This window comes from Buteo buteo, chromosome 17, assembly GCF_964188355.1.
Source record: "Buteo buteo chromosome 17, bButBut1.hap1.1, whole genome shotgun sequence".
Classification (NCBI taxonomy): Eukaryota; Metazoa; Chordata; class Aves; order Accipitriformes; family Accipitridae; genus Buteo; species Buteo buteo.
In genome coordinates this window covers 7,707,308-7,731,291 of record NC_134187.1, presented here as the reverse complement: position 1 = coordinate 7,731,291, position 23,984 = coordinate 7,707,308, and the positions used below count along the sequence as shown (strand labels likewise).

The 23,984-nt window shown below is 41.2% G+C and overlaps 1 protein-coding gene across 4 annotated transcripts in view; it reads right to left on the bottom strand.

The window, feature by feature from the left end:
• The window catches only part of ITSN2 (intersectin 2), an 86,327-nt gene extending 63,103 nt beyond the window's left edge, over positions 1–23,224 (bottom strand). The window contains exons 1-2 of one of the 4 annotated variants that reach the window (XM_075049029.1): positions 23,091–23,224; positions 8,452–8,515 (exon numbers count right to left, since the gene is read on the bottom strand). In XM_075049029.1, coding sequence (XP_074905130.1) covers positions 8,452–8,482 — 31 coding nt within the window. In that variant the 5' untranslated portion in view covers positions 8,483–8,515; positions 23,091–23,224. Of the gene's footprint in view, positions 1–8,451; positions 8,516–22,269; positions 22,439–23,090 lie in introns of those variants that run through there. The other 3 variants (XM_075049026.1, XM_075049028.1, XM_075049027.1) reach the window with 3 other exon arrangements.
• Positions 23,225–23,984: the final 760 nt, after the last annotated feature.

The window sequence follows — 23,984 nt, the reverse complement described above, 5'->3', positions numbered from 1 at the left end:
CACGTAGTGGTACTTCCCCAGGATGTCTTCTCAGCTCGTAGTGGCGCTCCTGAACCAGAGGTGGTACCTCATCAATGGAAGAAAAATCCACCCATCTCTAATTGCTTAAGGAATCCAAGTACCCTTTTGGCATCCACAGCTTCCTACGGCTTTCACTGTGTATCTGACACTGTGCAAAGTGCTCTGTTTGGTATTTGCCAGTGGTATTTTCATTCGATACTGGTTAATTCTTGTGTTATCAGAGATTAATTACTATTCCCTTGCCTATAAAATGACGAATGACCTTGAGAAAGTGACATCTACTATACCGACCATCCCCACCGTTTCTTTTCCAAGCTGAAAATGTCCTAGTCAATGTAATTATTCCTCATATGGAAGCTGTTCTGTATCTTTGATCATTCTTGTTACCCTCCTCTTTGTAATTTCTAGTCCTGACAGAAGGAAAACATGTAGGAGCAGCTGGAAGAAAACACAAAGGTAACAAAAGCAAGAATAAGAGAGTTTGCTTAAACAGTACTCCTTATAATGGTAAATTACCAATTAGCAGAACTCGCCAACTATATCCAGTATATATACAATACTACTTTCCCAGTGCACTAGGGAGTTTGATTTTAAATATAATAAATTAAAAATTGTCTACTGTTCATAAGACCTTTGGTATCAGTTTATATCATAGTCCCTAATTCTGCCTCCACAGTGGCTCATAGGGCCACTTAGGGAATGGAATTAGGAACGGACTTCTTCCCTGGGTATTACAGTTTCTCAACTGTCAGAAATCAGTAATTTGGCAGACTTCTTGAGCCAAAAAAGCACCAAAAACCAAACAACAACAACAAAAAAGCATTTAATAGCCATGGCATAGATCTTTCCTCCCCAAGTTTTAATTCCATGTACTTGGAACTTTTGGTTCCAAAGCATCTTGAAACAGTGAGTCCCAAAACTGGCTTGTTCATTATGTGAAACAAACCAACCAACCAACAAACCCATCTTCTTCTCCCTGCCTTAAGCTCAGTAATTTCACTAGGTATTGCTTTCCTTTTCAGTTATGAAAAAACAGTGACTGTTCTTTCCCTTGTTAGCCTTTTCTATACTAATATGGCTTTACAGATTTCTATCATATCCTCAACTCAGCTGTCTCATCTCTAAACTAAACTAAACAGCTCTAATCCATTTAGTCTCCCTTAACACAGGAGCCACGTTCTCTCTTTGGCCATCTTTTTCCTTGGTATCCTTACTCTGGGTCTAATTCTCGGTCTTTCCATAGCCTCGAGCATAACAGATCCTGGCAATACCAGAGTGGATAATTTCCAGAAAGGTGAGCCTAGCAGATGTTATTTTCAGGTTAGGTTAAAAAGTACTGTCCATGTATTTCTCAATCCAATCTGAATATAGAGAACATGAGAAATAAGACAAGCAATACTGCTGGCCTTCCAACCCACATCATCTATATCAAAAACAGTTTATACATTAACTCACACCTGTATTCCCCCCTCCCAAGCTTGAAGATTTCTTGTGAAATAGTGTTACAAAAGCACTATCATTTGTTGCACAGCAAATTTTACCTGTAGTTCTTAAGAAAATATAAGCGTACTCTTTTCCATACTGTTATACAAGTATCAACACACACTATAGCAAGTGCAGAGTTCTTCGATAATAGTGAAATCATGACTTTCAGGAAATATATGTTTCCTAAAGAAACAAAAACTGTACTGCAGAGATCACAGTTAAACACAAAACTAGGGTTATGAGAAGAAATGCAGGGGAAAATGTTGGTACATGCTTTAAAGTATACCAACTATTATCAAAAAAAATTATAACTTTTAAACAAATTCCCTCAATAAACAGCATTAAGACAGCTCTTGATATTCAGTTTATCTTACCTGTTCTTGAGAATCGCACACAGAGAACTTCACATCCAACTAAACCACAGATGTTTTTAAGTTATTAAAATATCTTCTCTGAAAGTACCTGATAAGAATGCTAGTCCCATGAACACTGATATTCTTTCAGCTTTCCAGGGTTTCACCTCTTCTAGCTATCTCAATTATGATTTAAGGTTACTATTCCATTGTAGGAAAAACAACAGATGTCCTGAAGAACCGATGCAGTATATTGAAAAGCCTGAACATACAAGATTCCTAATTAAAGTAACACAGCATTATATAAATATATCTGACAGACCACAATGTCTAAAAATGTGTTTATTCTTGCTATTATAATTAGTGGGCTAAACCTGAACTCATTCTGCCAATACCAATTAATATCATCTATGGCCTGTTCAAAGTGGCCACAATGATCACAGATGACATGGAATTTAGTAGATGTTAAGATAGTCCCACTTCACATGATGGCCATCAACCCTAAACTGCAACAACCACATGAAGTGGTTTATCAGAGTAGTACATTTCCCAGACTTTTGAGCTAAACCTTCAGGAAATGAAAATTTTAACAGTCAAAGCCCTTTGAAGCTCAGCCATGGGATAGATTTATGTTTCTGAATCCCTTCACCTAAGCTTTCAGTCCTCTGGCTCCATTTTGGGGAAGTATTTGTAGATCTTCTTGTGTTTTTTTGTTTAGGTTTTTATATGCTTTGAAGAAAAACCATCAGGAAGTCTCACTGACATCCAAAACAAATAAAGCAGCTTGCATTACAGTATTAGTATTACAGATAAAAACTGTGCTGGGTTCCCCACTCAGTGTAATGTTACCCTATAAAAGCTAACACATGACACTAACAAAATAAAATCTTAGCAAGACAAAGCAGCTATAGGCTTAAAGTAATTTAATGGATGAAGATCTAACACTAATCTTCACTAGGTTATGATCTAATTATTTTATTTAGTTCATTTTTTACATTTTAGGAGCATAGGATTGGAAAGGACTTCCAAGGTCACCATGTCCAGACTGCTGCTACTCCAAGAAACTCTTAATACATTAATTCCTTCCTAAAATGCGAGCTCTGCCATAAGGTGATCAGACTTTTTCCTTGACCATAGTCCAGAATGTCACTGCTGACAGAACTGTTCCCATTCCCAAACCAACTGCACCAACAGCTGATTCATCTCTATCTAACCTTGTGCTAACATTGTACTTAAAGTTATTTTCCCTCCTTAATCTTTATCTTCCTAATACAAAAAAATAAAGAGCAAATTTATTTACTGTAAAGTAAATACAATGAAATAAAAGTAAGCTTTAATTTTGGTAGGTTAACAAAGCCAATCTCTTTAGTCCTTCTCAACATTTAATTAATTTCTCCAGGATAACACTGAAGCCTAACTCTGCATCTCTTACACTTCCTGGGTTATCTTCCCTCCTAAGCAGATAATCCAAATTCTACCCTATATCCCACAAGATGTCTCACCAGTGCCTTATGCAATAGCACACAGTACTCCTTATTTCACCCACCACATTTTAGGATGCATTTCCTTTCCCTCAATCATGTAATTATTACATAATCACCTAATACATCCAGTTGTCCTCCTCCTTAGTCACAGCCAACTGCTAAGTTCCCAACATACAGCAAAAATTCTTCTAGCCCATAATAGTATGACTAAAAAGCTATTTGAAGACAGCACAACAGAAATGTGATTAAACTTAACCAATGATGTGCAGTTCATACTGTGTAATTCTGGCTGGAAAATGACTCCTAAGTTTGTGTCATCAACCAATTTAACCAGCATGCATTTGCTTTTTACTGATGATGTTGACATAAATAATAAAAACTAAGACTGGTCTCAAGATAAAAATCAGTGAAGAATATCATTATTACAACATCCTAATTTAAAGTTTGCGTTTTCTCTCCCTCTTAGTTATTTCTCTAACTAAGTCCAAACATGGATCTGTTAGACTTTGTTTACAAAATTCAGTTACTGCAGAAGGCATAAGGTGCAACCTTCCTTTGTTAAAACCTAGTTCCATTTATTCCCTTTAACATTTACCTCCATGCCCAATTACTTCTTCCTTCCAAGATTTCCTCTTACATGTTCTGTGTGAATCATATTATCCTCATAATTAAATATGAATAAGACACTTTGTATTTTGCAATCCTATAGTGCTTTTTCTGACTTGTTACGATTAAAGAAAACATATAATACAGCACACACAATTGGAAATCTAATTTTTTGCAGGGTGTGATAGTGGAAGATATAAGCCCCTCTGACTTGAGCATATGAATTTTGCTCCATATCAGCTGACACCACTGCCCTCACTGAAAAGTGAGAGGAAGGATTAATTTATAAGTAAGGACACAGAAAAGTATTTGTCCTTGTCTTAGAATTTCTTTCCTTTTCCTTCTTTTAGATGGGAGAACAAGTTCTGATATTTTCTTTGCAAAGTCTAATTCAGCTTAGTAACTTTATCTACACTTGTTGATTTCCAAGTCTACAGTTTCCATATCTACAGTGCACACAAGGTTAAGAGTCAGTTGCATTCAAGGAGTTTTTAATTGAACTGTGGTGACCAGGGTTCCTCCTAATTCAAACAAATTCAGACCACAGATCTTGAGACAGACTTTTTCTAATAGAGAAGATGGAACAGAACTGAGCATCAGTGAGTGTTTTACCCTTGACATTAGTGGAAACAGGACCTCACTCAACCCTTTTATGTCTACCCTAGTCTCCAACACACCTAAGTGCAGGGACACAAAACTCAACTCTATTCACAGTAGCATAACATCCAGTTTGACTTATGAAGGTAGAGAAGCATGTGAAATGAGTTACGAGTATTACTTTTTGCACCTCAGTTTATCAGAGGTATCTTCCTGCTGGACCACAAAAAATTATATCAAAAGGAAACAGGTGGTAGGAGGGAAGAGGAAGGACAAATAAAAACATAAACAAAAAAAAAAGCACAGCCCAAAAATTCCAATGGTACTGAAGGGAACAATGTGAAGGATACTGATCGGCAAATACTGCTTTCCTTGTTCCGGCTGGACCATCAAGATTAAATCTCCCCAAACCAAGTTCCAGCATCAGCATGGATATTAAACCCTGAAGAAAATCTAGCCTACAGAAGAAGGGGAGTTAGGAGAACAGCAACATCTTGCAGCTGCTCTCCAGCTCTAAAGATGGCATACCACGGCAGTGAAGGCCACTTCTTCCTGCTCTGTGATAAAGGCAGCAATCACAGAGACAAATTAAGTGGAAGTACATTTTAACCTGTTAAAACCTTTATCCTTTTAACTGTTGTTTGTGGTTAGTATATTAACTCCTTCTTTAGAAATACAATCATTGAAAGTATTTGTTATTGAGTGTAACTAAATGCCGCTTCCAAAAGCTTTTGCAAGACTTAGGATGAATTCCTAAGAAAGCTTTGTCCAGATGGAGAACTGTACTGAGAATAAACTACCAGAAACTGAGTTTGTTTTATCATTTTCACAGAGATAGCGATCAATATTCAGACACTTACAGGATAAAACTAAATCTTTAGTAGGGAATCCTTGATCTCGTTTGCGGACTGGGGAGATGGATATGCCTGGAGTGGCTCTTTGATAGAACCAGACTCCACAGAGATAAATGTCTGTTATCCATCTGGTGCTGTATGTATATTTTGTAATTAGCAGCCTTTCTACATAAGAAGAAACATGTTACTCAGCCTTGCCTGTTCATATAAAATGTCATCACAACCTTTACATTTTGCACAGGAGATAAATTTGTAAAAACTGGCAGGTCTGCCCCGAGTTCCAGAAAAACCAACATGTACTCTTTAAGTCCCGCTTTTCCTCTTTGAATTTCCAACCTGTTAGTAAGGCATCTACAAAGGTCACCTTGGACAGAATTGGAGAGTCAAAGGGAACTCCCTTCTGTTCACTGTGTCCTTTCATGACTTTAGTGAAGAAAGGTAAGCAGTCTAGCAAGATCATGTGCCCCTAGAGTACACACCAGCTCAGCAAGCTGAAGTTTATGTGTGTCCACATAATTAAAGAATATGCCAGTTCTCAGCATAACATGCAGTTCGGCCATCAGCCACATGCTGAAGCTGGACAGACAATCTTGGGAACCTGCTCTGGTAGAGGTATATGCTGAGTAACAGCTCAAGGTGCCCTCAATGAAGTTGAGTCTCTCAACCGGAACTCAAGCACACGACTCGGCTGCCCTTCCTTCTTGAGGTCCTGCGCAGACTTCCCTTTCTCTGCCTAGGTTCGTAAATAACGTGTTGTAGCATCTTCTACTTGTATTTGTCTGAGACTATCTGAGTATTGTGCTTTGTCATCTGAACCCTGCAGTTCCCAAATTCATTGTCACCCTGTGTCATATAATCACACACTTGTACACCCATCTACTCCACGCTATCCACTCACTTTCCTGTAACACCGAATGCCAAAAATAATCCTGAAACAGAAACTAATTCATGCCTTACACTACTAATGAACTAAAAGCTAAGTATATTGTACCTTGATAAGTATAAGAGGTTTTTTCCCCAGAAGAAAAACAGCATTTCCCCTAGTAAGATACAAAAGGAAAGGGTCAACACTCCGCTAATATGAAGGTGTGGCAGGCAGCCAGTGGCAATTAGGCTGCAGCAATTCCTAATGGTTTTAGTTGCCTCACATGTACCTCATTCTTCATCTCATGCTTGAAGTCACTACCAAGGTCTAACAACATAATTAGAGGTTTCCACTGAGCAATGAGTGGTAAATGCAGGTGATCTACTTTGAATGCAAACAACAGCAGTAGTTAAGTAGCAGGGAAGAACAACACAGGTTACAGAAGAACAATTTCAACAGAAAAGGTTGGTCAGTATTTATCCAGAAATCACATTAAAACTACTCTTTTTTCCCACCTGACTTGTTTGAAATTTAATCACTTCTGATAAGAAATAGGACAGCAAAACTACACACAGTCATTCAAATATTCTGTGAGGAACAATAGTTTAACTATTGCCTAGTATCTCTCTTACTTGCATTCTCTTACTATGTTTTTCAACACAGTAAAACTCTACGAGGGTAAAGGCTGCACCTCATGGCACTGTTCCTTTTGAGAGTGGTGGACAGTACTGCTCAAGGGATTTCAGATCAAGGAAAAGATCACTCTCCCAAACTAAGACTCCTGAGATCAAGTTAAGTATGTGCTCAGTGCTGTCAATACACTGGCAATCCTACAACAGAACCTAGGAGTAAAAAGCCAAACCAAAAATACACCAAATAGTTTATGCATAAAGCAACCATGGAGACAGTCAAGAACAAAAATCTGTATCCTCCCTGAAGAGAGCTTCTGTTTGTTTATTTTAAATTGAGGAACAAAAAGCATGTGGCAATTAAAAAAAAAATGCTTTTTCATTATGTCCAAGAAAGTGGAAAAAAACCCAACTGGTATTTAGATTTTTCCCTATTATATACAATATATTGACTCCCTTTACTTCTCTTTTATTGTTAAGTCTGTGAAACAAAGTCTGGAACAAACTGCAGCTGACAGTATATTAAAAAAAAAAAAAGTGTTGATCACACTGGTTATTTTTTCACAAAATATTTTATGCACTCATGAAACAGATGCATAAAACAGAGGTTTAATCTGAAATCTGAATGCTGTTGTTCTGCAAAAAAACACTTCCCCTTACCCAATTTATTTCAGAAGTGACGATTTTCTAAATTAGTTAAATAAGGACCTCCCAGTTCTGCAGTAACCTTCAAAGATAAATGAGATAAGGAATACTTTTTCTGATATCTATTTCCCTATTTTTATCAGGAGAAATACTCCTTATCTGGAATATCTGAAGTGCAAAGCATTGTTCCTATACTTGTCTTTTCATTTTGGCCAGCTCTGTAAACAACAACATGTAAACATCAAATTTCTCAGCAGATATTTGCAAATTGTGTCTTCACAAATAAGCTTGCTCTAGAAATAAAGAGCTCCAACACACATATACATGCACAAACGATTTTAAGGTTTCAACTCCTGTATGTCTTTGAAAGGAAATCACCAAGAAACAAATAAAAAAGTTTCTATAGTAGATGGGGCACAGAATCCAGAGGAAAATTCTTAACTTTTTTTTGAGAAAGACTCATTATTTTCATCAATGTAGCAAATTGCTTAACACATTCAAATGTTTTGGTTTAAAATAAATAGCATAATATATTATAATGAAACACATTTTGTGCTGAATTACGTAACAGAAAAGGTATGCAAGTTTAACCAACTATTACTTAGCATATTCCCCACTTGAAGTCAGACAGTATTCACACTACAAGTCACACATTCCTCAACCCTTTAAATGACCTGAGATTATTAGATGCTCCAGGCCTATCTGTACTCTAAATTATACTGCAGTAATGCTTCTACTGAATTTCTCCCAGTTTTACAGTACAAGTTAGGCTACAGGAAGCAATCTGCAGCAAACTGACCATAATGCTGCTGCAGGTAGTAAACCCAGCATTTAAATAAATAAATAAATAAATGAAATAATAAAGACAAACGCTCCCACCCCTACCTTAACAAACCAACCCGAGCTACTCACCATTCATGGCTGTGGGAAACTGAGCCATCATGGTCTTGAATATGCCTTGCTAGCTCTTAGCCATCTGCAACATAAAAACATTGTGCCATTAATAATGCAACAAGGGCAAAACGTAGCTCTACGCTCCCGCTGAGCAGGGGGAATGTCTGTCCCCTTTAGCTCACACTTCCGATAGCAAACAAAGCTGGGCTTCAGGCTGCTGCTGAACAAGCTGAATTTACATTTGGGAGGGGGTGGGGGAATTTTTTTTTCTATTTTTTTTATAGGTTATGCAGTGCAGTCCTGAACCTAGTGGCACATTCTTAAAGGAAAACAGTACCAACTGTTTAGCAACTGCTGCATTATGTACACAAACAGTTGACAACATGTCAGAGCATATGGCGTGGAGAACAGCCCTCTCCTGGCAGGAGGACAGACTCAGGGTCCTAGCAGATCTTTTCCAGCTATCCCTGGTAAATATTTATGCATATCATAAAAAAAGTGCAACGCACAGCTCCGTAACTGAATGCTTCTGCTGAGAAAAGTGGAAGAATAATCATTACTGGAATTCATCCATTCCACTACTCCACGCAGTATATAAAAAGAAAACACTCTTACATGATGTATTCTGAAAAAATGCCTTGTCCTAATAAAAATTTGTAGTCAGCCAGTTTTCTGTAACTAACACAATGAAGTTATTCCTTCTCTTGAGCTATTGCATAGACTCAAAATCAGGATTTAAAGGGGTCTCAATATAATTTATTTTCGTTTGTTTTTCTAGTATGTATCCTTTCAAGAGTACCTGTATTAACGTTATTAATTCTTTAGAACTGCAAAGTATTCACTAATACTTATCTGAGGGATAAGCATAAGCACAGCTTTACATAGAACTAAGACAATGCAGTGAGCTTTTGCTTTGGATGAGATAATTTTAGTTAAACACTGAAATTTATACATCATTATCCTGTGCTTTACATGGAGAAACTATTGTTCAGGATGAAGCTACAAAAATGAAATTTTGGTTTTAATTAAAAAAAAAACCAACAACAAAATCACATCTCATATCCCTCTGTCATGCCCTCTTTAGATACCAAACCTTCTCCCCGCACCAAAAAACCCCTTCACATCTCAATATAACCACAGATTTTGATATCAAGTACAGAAATATCACATCCCCCACACTCCCTCCCCCTCCAAGGAAACTCCTGCACACCTCATCACAAAAATCACACAAGTAGAAAGCACTCTGGTTTCACATGTAGACAGGAGAGTATTTTTTATATCTATTGCACATTTCTGCAATGAAAATAAAAATGTCTGGGATCAGTTGTTAACAATCCTCTCTACATATTTTACATCATTATTATTACTATATTTATTTATATGTTTATTTGTATTATTATTTACATATCCTATAAATAACATCTAAAATCATGCTATTGTAACAGGCCACAAATCATTCATTCTCACTGGGTCATTTGTACACCTCAGCCATGTGCGTACCTGGTCCCCCCCCCAAGTGAATGAAGAACAGTATTTTATCCGAAGTTATCTTGCTCTATGTTGCTTATATAACTGTCCAGTAAGGAATGAACAATTTTTATTTTTTTTTTTAATCTGACACATTACAGACCAGTGTCATTAAGACATTTGACATTCCAGGTGTTTTTATATACATTATACATACACTTGTGTATACACAAACACACACACATATATATAAAGAGTAAATTGAATGATTAGCAAGTCCAAATGATTTCTCAGGGTGATATTAGGTATCAATTGCAGAAAGATGAAAAAAGGAAGCATGGATCTATTCCAAGACATGAATTCTAAAACAAACTGGAGTATTTTTAGGTTGCTTCCAGCATCACTTCCTAGGCCTTACCAGCAACCTACCAAAAGACACCTGTAACCTATATATAGCCTTCCCCAAAACTGCTTCCAATGTTGTTGAACATTTCTACAGCACATTTCTCTGCAAAAGCTGTTCTGTCAAGGAGAGCTAGAAGAGAACCTGAAACCATGACGCAGAGGCAGGATGCTGGAGAACATCCCCAGAATCCACAGAGCAAAGCTCAGCAGAGCTCTGTGTTGACAGATTTCCACCTGCATGTGACTTGTGCTAGATTTACAGTCTTAATGGATAAAGGCTACACATTTGATCTTTTGTCCAATGTATTTTTTTCTTATTTTCAGATCTCTTTTAGGGTTTTTTAAATGAGTAATTACAGTAGAATCACAGAACCACGGAATACCCCAAGTTGGAAGGGACCCATGAGGATCATCGAGTCCAACTTCAGACCCCACACAGGACAACCTGAAAAAGTTAAAACATCTAAGAGCATTGTCCAAACACTTCACCAACACCAGCTGGCTTGGGGCCATGACCACTTCCTTGGGGAGCTTGTTCCAGTGCATGACCACCCTCTCAGTGGAGAACTTTTTCCTAATATCCAATCTTAACCTCCCCTGACACAGCTTTAAGCCGTTCCCTCACGTCCTATCACCAGAGAGAAGGGACCAGGACCTCCCTCGACGCTCCCCCTCATGAGGAAGCTGTAGAGAGCAATGAGGTCACCCCTCGGTCTCTCCTTCTCTAAGCTCAACAAACCTCAGCTGCTCCTCAGAAGTCTTGCCCTCTAGTCCTTTCACCATCTTCGTTGCCCTCCTTTGGGCACATTCTGATATTTTTATATCCTTCTTACATTGTGGAGCCCAAAACTGCACACAGTACTCAAGGTGAGGCCTCACAATACAAGTCAGATAATTATCAGACAATACAAGTCTGATAATAAACTGATTAACTCTTATAGCCCAAAATCTTAAGATCTGTTTTTAAAATACTTTACACAACTTACAGCTATAGAGAAAGTCAGACTGTCGTCTTTGGTTTTGCCGAAATGGCTCATGTAGATTGAGCTTTCTGAACTCCCAACTGCTGACCTCATGAGTGGGTGAGGTAACCCAGGCAGCTGAACGCACACAAAATGTGTAAACCCCCTCTCCCACGTTTTCATGTCCCTAGAGTCTCAACTATACCATATTTTAAAATCAATTTCAACTGAAAAAATTTGAGGTCAAAGCCCTCACGTTAGCTTGGTGAGGGTCCTTCCTATTTACAAAAGCTCTGCGTCTACGGAGCACACGTGTTCCTTGTTCATATTCATCAGCTGGGGTAACTCCAGCCCACTGTTACTGACAGCTACATATACAGCTAACTACCCTTCACTAATCTGTAAGACAAGTGTTCTCTATCCTGGGCTGCATCAAAAGAAGCGTGGCCAGCAGGTTGAGGGAGATGATTCTCCCCCTCTGCTCTTGTGAGACCCCACCTGGAGTACTGCATCCAGCTCTGGGGTCCCCAGTGCAAGACAGACATGGACCTGCTGGAGCAGGTCCAGAGGAGGACTGTGAAAATGGTCAGAGGGCTGGAACACCTCTCCTGTGAGGAAAGGTTGGGAGAGTTGGGGTTGTTCAGCTGGGAGGAGAGAAAGCTCCAGGGAAACCTTATTGCAATACTTGGAGGGGGCTTATAAGAAGGATGGAGAGAGACTTTTTCCCAGGGCCTGTGGGGACAGAACAAGGGGCAATGGTTTTAAACTAAAAGAAGGTAGATTTAGATTGGACACAAGGAGAAAATTTTTTTTACGAATAGGGTAGTGAGACACTGGAACAGGTTGCCCAGAGAAGTTGTAGCTGCCCCATCCCTGGCAGTGTCCAAGGCCAGGTTGGATGGGGCTTTGAGCAACCTGGTCTAGTGGAAGATGTCCCTGCCAATGGCAGGGGGGGTTGGACTAGATGATCTTTAAAGGCCCCTTCCAACCCAAACCATTCTGTGATTCTGTGGTAACAGAAGTTTCATAGCTCACATCAAGCAGAATTAGAAACCGTAGTCAGACACTGAATACAGCACAGCCGTGTTATCATCCATACCATTATCTGTCCTCTCAAAAGAAGGAGTCAGAGATCAGATGTTTCTAATACCACACTGATACTCTGTTCCAGTGCAGCACTCTCAAAAATAATGATCAGCTCGGCCCAAATTATCAACACAGTTTTTTTCAGCATACCTGAAAATTCCCTAAATTTCCCAAGCCTGGGCTGACCCAGCCTCATAAGTCTGCACCAGGCACTGCCATGTAGATGCAAAACCAAGGTCCAAAGCCAAGAGGGAACTGCCCAACAGATCTGTACTAAGAGTACATTACACCAATGTGATGTGATTAAATCATGATTTAGCTCTGCCATCTCATTATTATGTCTATAGGCAGATCTTGTCATATTTTAAAATCCTAGACCTGAAGGGCACCAAAAACCTCCTACATTAACCCCCACAAATAATACTGAAAACTACAACCTTACAGAAGCAACTAGGAATCATAAATGCGCTTTTTACAAGATTTCATATCACACCAGCACTGAGACCCCATTCTATCCCTTTGCACAGATCCGTTTCATCCTGACACCAGGGTTACACCAAGCACACATGCTTCTCTGGTGACAGATTCCAAAGTTGCACAGAGAGGTAAAAAAAGCAAAAATAAAAGCATCATTGCAACATAATTTCCCCTCATTCAATTTTTTAGGGAAGGAGGAAACAGCCCAGTAAACTCAAAGTCTACACATATTTTTCAAAGGTCTGTAGAAACAATCCCTCCCAAAGAATGCAGCTTGCCCTGAACAAGTATTCCGTCATCTACGTTTCCACAGCACACCCCAAAGGCTTGGATATTATGCACATATCAACGTTAAAAGCAGCTTATTTTCACAAATTCCAAATAAAGTTGCTCTAGTCACCATCTGTAAAAGTACCTTGCACCTTTAGGACACAGGTGTGCACCATTTATTTACAAAGGGAAATCTCAGCAAAATACTCTTGCTTTAGGCCAAACTTACTTTTTTTTAGAACAACTCTGATAACTTTCAATCATTAATCGAGGTGAAAGCTGTAAATTTCCAAAGAACCTTATTACACAATACTGCAGAGAAACCCAATGCCATATAAAAACATTTACTGAAAAAAAAAAAACCCACTCAAGAAAATACTATAACTAGTATCCCAAACAGAAGATATAGATGGAAAAATGGCCATCACAACCAGAATATCTCACAGAAAATGATTTGACTCTGCAAAATGTTCTAGGAGAGGTGCCTGGTGAACTCAGTTAACTGTTGCAAGAAACTGTGGCATCCACAGCACCAGATCCACATTGTAACAAAACAGGATCAAACATCCTGGTGAACGCTGTAGAGGACATTAAGCCCTGATGCCATTTAGGGTGAAAACAGGAAAACTTGGATGTTAGGTTTAAATAGCAGAACGGCAAGTTCTTGTAAACAAACCATCTGAGTAGTCCCAATGTTTAAAACACTAATTGTTTTCACAAACTGACCTGCCAGACTGCAACTTCTGCTCCCTCTCTCAGTGTTCCTTACAGTTGATACAAGTTGAGAAAAGAAATGACAAGATTGCAAGAAGGAGGGGGAACCTTACAACCATGCTGAAAGCATTAGAAAACATTAGAGCTGGGCAGACTGCAGGAGAAAAGGAAAAGAAAAACTTTCTTTTCCATCATAGGCATATTGCCATTTTTGAAGAACAGTCTTACCACAATCTTTGTTAATATTTATACTTTAATCAATTTTTTTCAAAATATTTCTCAGAAAAAAACCCAAAACAGCCACACAGTTTTAGTAGGAATGAAGGTCTGGTGCATTAGGCTCTGTCCTACTAGTTTTAACTGGAATAAAGCAAATACCACAGAAGCAGCCTGTGTGGACACACTACTAGTCTTTTGCTTTTCTCAAGGACAGAAAGAAGATACATTGCAGATTTTTGCTGTAAGAACCATTAGCAAGGACAGAGATTGCAAGTACTAGTTGACCGATTTACTCTTTGCAACACCTGTAGATCTGGACAACACAAAGACTAGTCAGTATTTGCAAATCAAACAGTGACAGCATAACAGCCCATGTAGTTGTTCTGTGCTTTTTTTGGTTTATCCTCTTGAAAATCGGAGAATAGTAAGCATTAGTAAGGCATTATAAAGCAGCACAGACTACAACTTCTCTTTGTTCAAGACATATCGGTAGAAAAGTTTACCGATTAAAAACAATAAAAGAAAAACAACACAACATTTTGGCAGGCCAAGAATTTATCTCCTTTATACAGTAGAGTTATATGCAGTGACAGGGCCTTTTCAAAATGCACTGTGGCCAGCTTCACAAAGTCCACCCACTCTGATAACAAATCAATGACATCAGTAACAAAATGAAGAAGTCAATCCGGGTAGCTAGCAGATCACTAGCTCTTCCTGCTCCCCTCTGTTACTGTGGATAAGAGTACTGCAAGCTAATATTTTGACATTTCAAGAAAAAAAAAAAAAGTGTTAAATATTTTTCTTCTTAACTCTATGGTACGAAGTCCCTTCCTTGCTCACTGTTACAGAGCAACTTGCTTCCAAACAGTGATTAAGACAGAACACAAAAAATATTTTTTTCTGACAAATATCCTTCTGCCCACCTTGCCCGACTAACAGGCTTTCTGAATATACTGACCATGCAAAATGGATGCCACACAAAATACAAGAATCTCTGTTTATTTTTAAAAAACATAATTGTGTGCTCAGTATTGATGGGTTTACTCTGTTTCTTACACAGCTGCTCAGCTGTGAAAGCACTCATTCAAAATATCAAGACCCAGTTCAACTCTCTCCTCTGTTGCTGGAGATTGAAACAGATCTTTCCTTCCTCCTGGGAGAAGGCTTTCCCACATTTTACTGCACAGTTGTTTAAGGAAACCCATGCACGGTGTTTGGAATAGTAACGTCAACTCAGGACTTCAACCTCCTACATGAAATTCTCTTCCACTGAGCCAGAGAGCCGTAGGTCCCTCTCTGTCCATGCCCCTCCAGCTTTGATTCTTCTTTGCAAAGAAGAAGAAATTCTGAAGGAGGGAATGAGAATCCCACTTCAGGAAGCTCACTGTTTAAATCCCTGGCCCTTCTCCCAGGAGATGCATACATGAACTTCCTCAGGAAAAGATGGGAATTGAACCCAGCTCTGTCATGCCCTGGAAGAATACATTCACTAACCTGATCTCAGACACTGGCAGACTTCACCACCTCTGCTTGCTTTGCTTAAAAAGGAAAAGAAAAAAAAGAAAAAAGCAGAGGGTGGATTATTTATAAGATTCTTTTTTAAGGGGCTCTGAGCTTCTACCTTTGAGAAGGAACTCCAGGCTGCACATCATAACCTTTCTGCATATCATAACCTTTCCAGAGAGCTGAGTGAGATACACTTGCTCCTGAATGGGTGGTAACTTAAAATACACTCTTGTCTTTTTTGCTTCCTACTTTCTAATTTACATGACTCCCCACTCCATATGCTGTTTTTTCTAGATCCTGTTTTGAGACACATCAATTCTCACATCTAATTATTTGCAAGCATTGTGCAAGAGCCCCAAGATGCTGTTTGGTAAGGTCCACACACCTTGAAACCTACAGTTCTCCACTTCCACCCTGCAACTCCTAATTTACGTCAACGTGGACTTAGATGAAACATAAATCTTTGATGAGTTTTCTCGTCTTTCCATTATTTTCTGACTTCAACCATGACTGGAAACATTCAGAGCATATTACTTAAGAGCTTATCCATTTGAAGTCTTGCCATCTTAGAGGAAATTTTTGAGCCCCCTCCTGTCCTTCCATCAGAAACACAAGCGAAATCTGCCTCCTAACAGAGAAAAAAAACCCCACCTAACAGAAGAATTCTTAGATTATCTTCTCCTTATGATACAGGAGCGGCTACTTAACTTGTTGCTCAGCTTTCAGTCCCAGATAACAGTGCAAAAACATACAGAACATCTAATGGACTGCTATAGCTAAGAATAAAATAGAAGATACAGAATATGTGGCCAATCTTCTATGCACAGCAGAGAACAGTATTTCACTATTTGTAAAACTAATGAAGGTAAAACATTCAGCGAGACTTGGATTTACATTTTGGGTATCTGCTTTCAAGCTGGGCAGGTGCACAAAACCATCACAGGCTTAACTTCTCAAAATTGAATGAGATGACAAGCAGAGAGGAGACAGGCCACAAGAGGCCTTTAAAGCAAAGAAATGTAGTTTATTTTTGATGAAACAAAAACCAAGAAAACCTCATGGGAGAAAAAGCAAATCAGCTTTGGCAGTCAAAACAAGAAAAATTAACTAGGTAGCATTATTTTGGATGGGCAACAGATGGGTAAAAATGCATTCCCCAAACCAAGATAGAAAACCGTGGGTGTAATGGAGGTCCAAAAGATCCCGCCCAGTACAGGAGCCCCGGGAGGCATGCTGGTCCTGAGCTGGACCCAGGACCCAGGCAGCGTAGCCACAGCACCTCTCACCTGCCCCAGCTGAAGCCTCCTGCTCTGACCACGCTCTCAGCCACAAGCCCTGTCCACGCTATATTACCAAGAACAGTTCTTCAAAGCATCCAGTTGAAATTTGGTCTCTTAACCTTCAACACTGGGTTCTAACAGCATACAGTAATCATGTTTTGACCACTGCAAATGAATTTCATGAACTTAGGGAACCAATTATACCTGGTTTAGACACATATCTCAATGTCATGTGAAGTCCCTATAAGCAGAAGTGTATCTCAGTTAGAAAGACACTTGTCCTACCTTGAGAAACTCATAATATTATGACTACACTAACAGTGCAGTGGAAAAAGCAAGGGAGTTTTAGATTTTGATTAGTAAAATTCTTGACTTTTGAAAGATAAGGCTAAAAGTATTATTTAAGTTAGCTCTGATTTTTAATACATTTATTAGTATAGCCATAATAGGTCATTTTTTTGCATTCCAGTTGTAGTATTTTTAGAAACAAAGAAGAATAACTCCCATTTCCTGTTCTTCCCTTACTTCATGTGTATGCTGTTGAATCACTAGCTGCAGATATCACTCACAACTGATGCCACAGCATTTCACAAGCTCCACTTGCATCAGCCTTGAAAATTTTCACTAGAAGACCCAGCTCAAAATTATTATCTGCTACTTCTGAAGCTGAAGCAACAACATCCCATACCAAAATGTCTCAAGTCAAACTGGCTGCTCTCAGAATCGCAGTTCCAAAGCAGCTGTGACTTATCTGGATTAACCATGTTTTTTCAACTATCTGTAACTGCAAAAATGTTTAAAAATAGTACTCAGATAATTGTCCTTTATTAGGTAACTCCAGTGTGTTGCGCTGCTACTGTCATCATGTTACATCATTTGAATTTCATGTGGTGTTCTGAAAATAAGAGTTACGCAACACTGTGCTCATCTATATATTAATGTTCAACTCATTACTTTAACTCTAGGATCCAAGTAACCAACCTGGCCAGGCTGTGTTCCTATACTTACGAAGTCTTAACCATTCTGAATTTGAAGAAAATGACATTTCATCAGCTCCACTTTTACTTTATGATTTTTATGTGACCTATTCCTCACCTTTTGAATGGTTGGTGCTAATGCCACAACAGTACCAGAAAAACAAGTTACTACAGTCTCTGTATAGTCAGTCTTGCAATATGCAATAAAACAAAGTATGTGTGGATGTAAGAAGAATCAAAGACGCCTCATGAAATAAAATTACCTAGCTTGTTTTCTAGAGAAAGACTTAAATAAATCTGAGAATAAAAAAAAAAAAATCCTGATGGACAAGATCTTCAATGAAAGGAGTAACATCCTAGTAACCAAGCAACCAGCATGCTTAAATTCTTAGCTTGGCTTTCTAAGGATATGAGGCACGAATAGTTAATACGTACTTTGATGAATCCCATCATCCAACATGAACCAAACTTAACAGAAGGGTGGACTTTGTAAAGATCTTAACTGCCTACAAGATTCACGAAAATAGGCAACCAAACAGAGAAGACACTACCAAACTTAGTGCCCCCATTAACGAGAAAGACTGCTGTACATTTGCATACCAATATTAGACACCAGAGAATCTATATGGCTGAAAGATGTTCTAAACATACTGCCCACGAGAAAAACTTCAACAAAAGCTTACATCTGATTAGATTCAGACAGCCAACACCACAGAAAACAAGGCTTCACCAATGGCACTGCTCACAGCTGGCTTAAAATTTCAGCTTACATTGGTCGGTCACTGAAAGGAACTTGAACCAACATGTAGAGAGATAAGCCTCCCAGTTCTATACTGATCAGGATTCAGAAACAGATTTCCAGAGGTAATTCAGGCACCCGCAACATTTGCAACTAAGCATTTGAAAATTGTGGGATCACTTAAAACAGCTGCTTAGCACTTCCAAAAATCTGACCTGGCACTCTAACAAGAGTGCTTCCCCCCCAAAATAGTCTGTTGCATCATCTGTCACCAACCAGGTTATGCAAGGAACATGCAATTTTAGAAGGTGAAGTTCAGGGGTGATAATGTGTTTTTAAAGCTAAAAAGAATACAGTAACTACCCTATTTCACCCCACACCTAGGGTCAATCTCTGAACCTCCAAGTACACTTTGTGTTAAGTGTTTTACTGACAAACAATAGTGCTTGAAATAGGTCAGTCATAAAAAAAGAGAATTCTCTAATTAGTTCTACATTATCTTTGTTATCTTTAAAATCACCAGTCATCACTTAAGATGAAAAAGGTAAAGAAAGGTCACTGACTTTCCCACATCATTCAGCCACACGAAATGAGCCCTCCAATCCAAAAGCAACACCACAAATTCACAAAGTCAATAACCTATACTCCTCTCACAATTTTCACAAAAGGACTATGTTTATATCAAGCTTCCCCCCAAAACTTAAAAACATGGCAGGATCCGTCATCTAATATACCTTGCTAAGGGATGTGGCATTACACTGAACTGAAAGCAGCTTTTGGAAGTCAAAATAAAGTAACTTGAAAACAAGGAAATGTAGCAGTTGCATACACATATATGGAACAAGTCACAGCACCAGCGCTGCCAGGAACTCTGGCTGATGTCATTGCAAGACCAAGCTCTATGGTTTTTGGAAGGTCTTGGTGACTGGTCAGGGATCCTGACAACTAGAAAAAGGCAAACATCATACCCATCTTCTGGAAGGGCAAGAGGGACAGTTCAGCAAAACAGAAGACTACTAAGTCTGACTTTAGTCCCTGGAAAGATTATGGAGCAAATCCTCCTGGGGAACCACCTACAGACGCTTAAAGAACAAGAAGATGATGGGAAACTGCCAGCATGCACCTACTCAGGACTAACCACACCTGACACATCTCATAGCTTTCTGTGTTGAGATGACCTGCTCTGTGGACGAGGGCAGAGCAGCTTGTTGTGACTTTACGAAGGCTTTCAACAACGTTTCCCACAGTATTTTTAGAGCCAAAATGGTGAAATAAAGTTTTAATAGGTTGACTGTAAACTGAGTGGAAAACTAGCTTGACCAGTGGACTCAAAGGGCTGTGATCAGGAGTCCAAAATCCATCTGGTTGGAACTAATGATGCTCCTCCGGGGTTGATACCACAGCCAATACTGTTCAGTGTCTTCACTGACAACCTGGGCAATGGGATGGGATGCACTCTGACCAAGTTTGGATGCCAAACTGGAGGGGGCTACCCAGAGAGGTTGTGGGATGTCCACCCTTAGAGGTAGTCCAAACACAACCAGACATGGCTCTGAGCAACCTGCTCTAAGTTGGCTGTACTTTTAGTGAGAGTTGGACCAGTTATCTCCAGAAGTCCCTTCCAAACTAAATTATTCTATGACTACCTTTTAGGTAAATAAAAGCAAATGGAAGCAGTTAAAAGCTATTTTAAAAACTGAGATATTGGAGATCTTTACTTTTAGTGTTCATTTCTGGCCTATTTTCACTTGAAAGGAAACATGTCCAACTTTTGAACCAGTTTTAAAAAGGCAAAGAGAACAACTGTGGACTTAAAAAGAAAATCTCATGAAATGGTCTCTTCTCAAATTTTACATGCTGATCAAACTTAATCTTTTGAGATAAGAGCAGAGAATTTACTTGTAGACTGTTAATTAATGAGGTATCTCTCAGGCCAGAGACCTCTGTCTCAATTTGCAACAGGAAGTAATGACCTGGACTACATTGCTCTTCAGGAGCTAATCACAAGGTCTTTTCCCGACAGACGCCTCTTTTCAAGGGGTGTGAAGCTTTTTGATAATGCCCCATGCAAAAGACATAGATTACCTTTCACTTTCAAAATCCTGTCCCATTTTCCCCACCAGCTCCAGATGAATAGCTCAATGAAGAATTACTATCACCTACAGAACTTAACTTCATTTTTTATAGCTGCTACTTTGCTATGGCATGAAATTAATTCACTTTTCAATATTAACGACCCCAACAGAAATATCTGTAAATAAACCTACTGTAAGAACTGTCATGGTCCCAGTCACTGTAATACCTGAAACTCAATAAATAAAGCCTTCTCAACAACACAGTTCAAAATCATTCACAGTCACTTCTGCCTTAACCTACCTTACTCTGTCCACAACAAGAATGGTGAAAAAAATAAGCAGCAGATAAAGCTCTAATAGCAGAACCACCTACAGCAGATAACCCCATATGGCAATTAGCACAAACAAGCCACAGGTACAGCATTTTTGTTATTGTTAGTGCTACAGGAACATACTCTTTGTTTATATTACAGTAGCAGCTAACAGCTCAGTGAGGGATACATCCCATATGCTACATCCTGTATAGACAGAGAAGAAAAAAGTAAATGCAATTCCCTCAGGATAGTAATTAAATGGAGAAGCATATTCACTTGATCTAACTTAGGTACCTGAGTTAGGATGCTAATATGACCACAATTTCTGTATAACAGAGAGCATGGAGCAGTCTCAATCCATGTTTGCAGGGATGCATGTCGTTCTCTTAACATTATACGGAGCCTAGAGTCTGAACTAAGGTTTCTCTTAATATCCAGAGGTATGGTGGCGTGAACGCTCCTCCCAGCTTAGTCAGAATAAAAAAAATACAGACAAACCAAACAGGGGAGGTAGAGCGGAAACATAAGAACAAAAATGAACAAGGTTTAGTAGAAGAACAAAGCCCAGCTAGCTATTTATCCCATTAGTTCCTAATACTCATTATTTCTAAACATCACCGTCGCATCAGTGGCCATAGATGTTTGTTACAGCTACAGTCTTTTAATTACAACCTAATTTCAGATGAACAATTTAAAACTCTTGAAAGCAAGCTGCATTTTGTGTACCACCGATGTTATCCACACCACGCCAAAGCTGTACTGCTTCACATGCTTTTTATGTTTTCCTGTGCACATTCAAGCGTGGGAGCTGCTGCCATCACAGGCAAGCACGAACAAAAACAAGTTTAAAAAACATCATGTTCCCAAAAGAGAGTTGCAAACGCTAGGGCAGCCTGAACACAAGGGCAAGCAGCTTGTAACTTCTCATTCCAGTGTTTTAGATGGGGAATTTCCAACTGATGTTTAAGAGAACCGCTATGAGCGTAGGTTAAAGATCATAGGTGCTATCTAAAGCACCGTCTACTTTCAAGTTCTGCTATGTGACAGATGTCAAAGCGTCAACTGCTATGAAAACCATTTAATGTACTCAAAATAGTATCTTAATGTTTAGGGAACCGAATCACGTTATCTCAGCCCCATTTTATTTTCTGAGCTACGACATGCCGCAGCATGAAGCCGAGACCGAGGAAAGCCAGTCTATTTACCGACAAAGCAGTTTACAAACTTCAGCTGCAGAACCCAGTTCAATTTCTCCAAACTCTAAGGCTTTCACAGTAACTACAAGAAACAAAATCACCATCCCCACAACCACCCGGGGTCCCTTAACACGACCGAGTTACCTCACCTCGCCAGGGCGCTCCCTCGGGCAGACAGCGAGCTGTTTGGGCACCGACACGGGTGTTTCTTCCCCTCGCAGAGCAGCGATAGAGCCGAGGCGAGCAGCAGCGCTAGCAGCAGGCGCTACCGTCAGCTCCGCCCGGACTGCCGCCTCCCCCCCGCCCCGCAGACAAGCGGCGGAGCTCACCGCCCAAACTTTACGGCCCGGCGATGGAGCCGGCTCCCGGGAAGAGCAGTTCCCATAGAAACGCCGGGAACGGGACTGCGGCGGGGAGCGCGGGGGAGCCGCTGCCCAGCCCCGGCTCCCTGACAGCGCCCGGCCCCGCCGCCGCTGAGGGGGGGGACTCACGGCCTCGCCGGGGAGTCGGGCAAAGTAAGCTGCTCTCCAGGAGGGCGAAACCTACGCAAAACGCTATTTTTAAGAGGAAAGAAAAACCCAAACCCCACCACCCTCAAAGGCGGCGGGGGGGGGGGGGTATAAATAAAGCGGCTTGGCACAATAGAAACCTCGCCTGTTCCTCCCCACGCCCGCCCCCTGCCCGGGCGGCTGCTGTGCTCACAGGACGGCGGGAGCAGGCGCTTCCCCGCCCGGCAGCGCCCAGGCCGGCCGTGCCCCGCCGCCCCGGGCCCGCAGCGAGGCCCCGCGGGGCGGCCGGGCTGACAGCTCCGCGCCGCCGGAGCTCGTCCCCCCCCCACACACGCTCCGCACCTCCCTTCCCCCGGCCGCCCCCCGCGCCCTGGGGACGGGGCCGTCGGGTCGGGTCCGGTCGGGAGGTGGCCCCGCTCCCGCGGGCGCGGAGGAGCCGCGGGCCGCCCCGCCGCTCGTACCTGTTGCGCTGCCCGTCAGCGCCGGCTCCGCAAGGGCTGCTGCTGCCTCCTCCTCCGCCACCGCCTCCCGCGGCGGCGTCGGCCCCACAACATGGCGGCGGAGGCGGGGGCCGCCCGCCAAGGAAGGGGGCGGGGGGGGAGGGAGCCGGGGCCGGCGGGCACGGGCCGAGGGCGCCGCTGGGTGCCGGCTCCGCGCCCGGCAGCGGCGGGGCGAGGGCGTGGGGTCGGCGGCGTTCGCTTGGCGGAGCGCGACCGCATGCCGAGGGGGGCAGCCCCGGGCGAGGGGGGGCATCGGCGCTTGGGGCGCAAGGCCGGCGCCTCGGCGAAGGGTCGCCTTGCCCTGGGGTGCCGCCTCCCGGGTCTGGCCCGAGCTAGCCAACGAGTAGTGCTGGGATCCGGGGGTGGGAAAGACAGACCTGTTACCGTCGCCCGGCCTGACCTTTGCGGCACAGGACGCCGGGATCCCACGCAGCGAGCCCGGCTGCGACCGCCGGTCGGTGCCGTGTGCTCCGCAGGATGATTCCTGCGAAGCAGTAAGCTGCCGTTTAAAGACCGTAACTGACAGAAAATTTACCACATCCTCACTGACATTTTTCTCACTGTTGATTCCAACCGCTGCCTCCCCATCTGCTCCGTAAATTACTTCTTTAGTTTTCTAGCTGTATGTTTAGGAAAAAAGGGTAACAAACTCTAATCTCAGTCCTATCTCGACTGTTAGTTCCTTGTGGAAACTGAAAAGCTAATGCCGCTGCTTTGACCGTTCTGTGCAGGCAGGACGCCCAGATTAAGCTAATTTTTCCATGCTGGGCACCCCTGGGAGAGGGATGACGGTACCCTTGGGAGTGCCTGCTGGTGCTCCGCAGTGGGAAGCGTGTCCCACCGGTGGCACCGGGC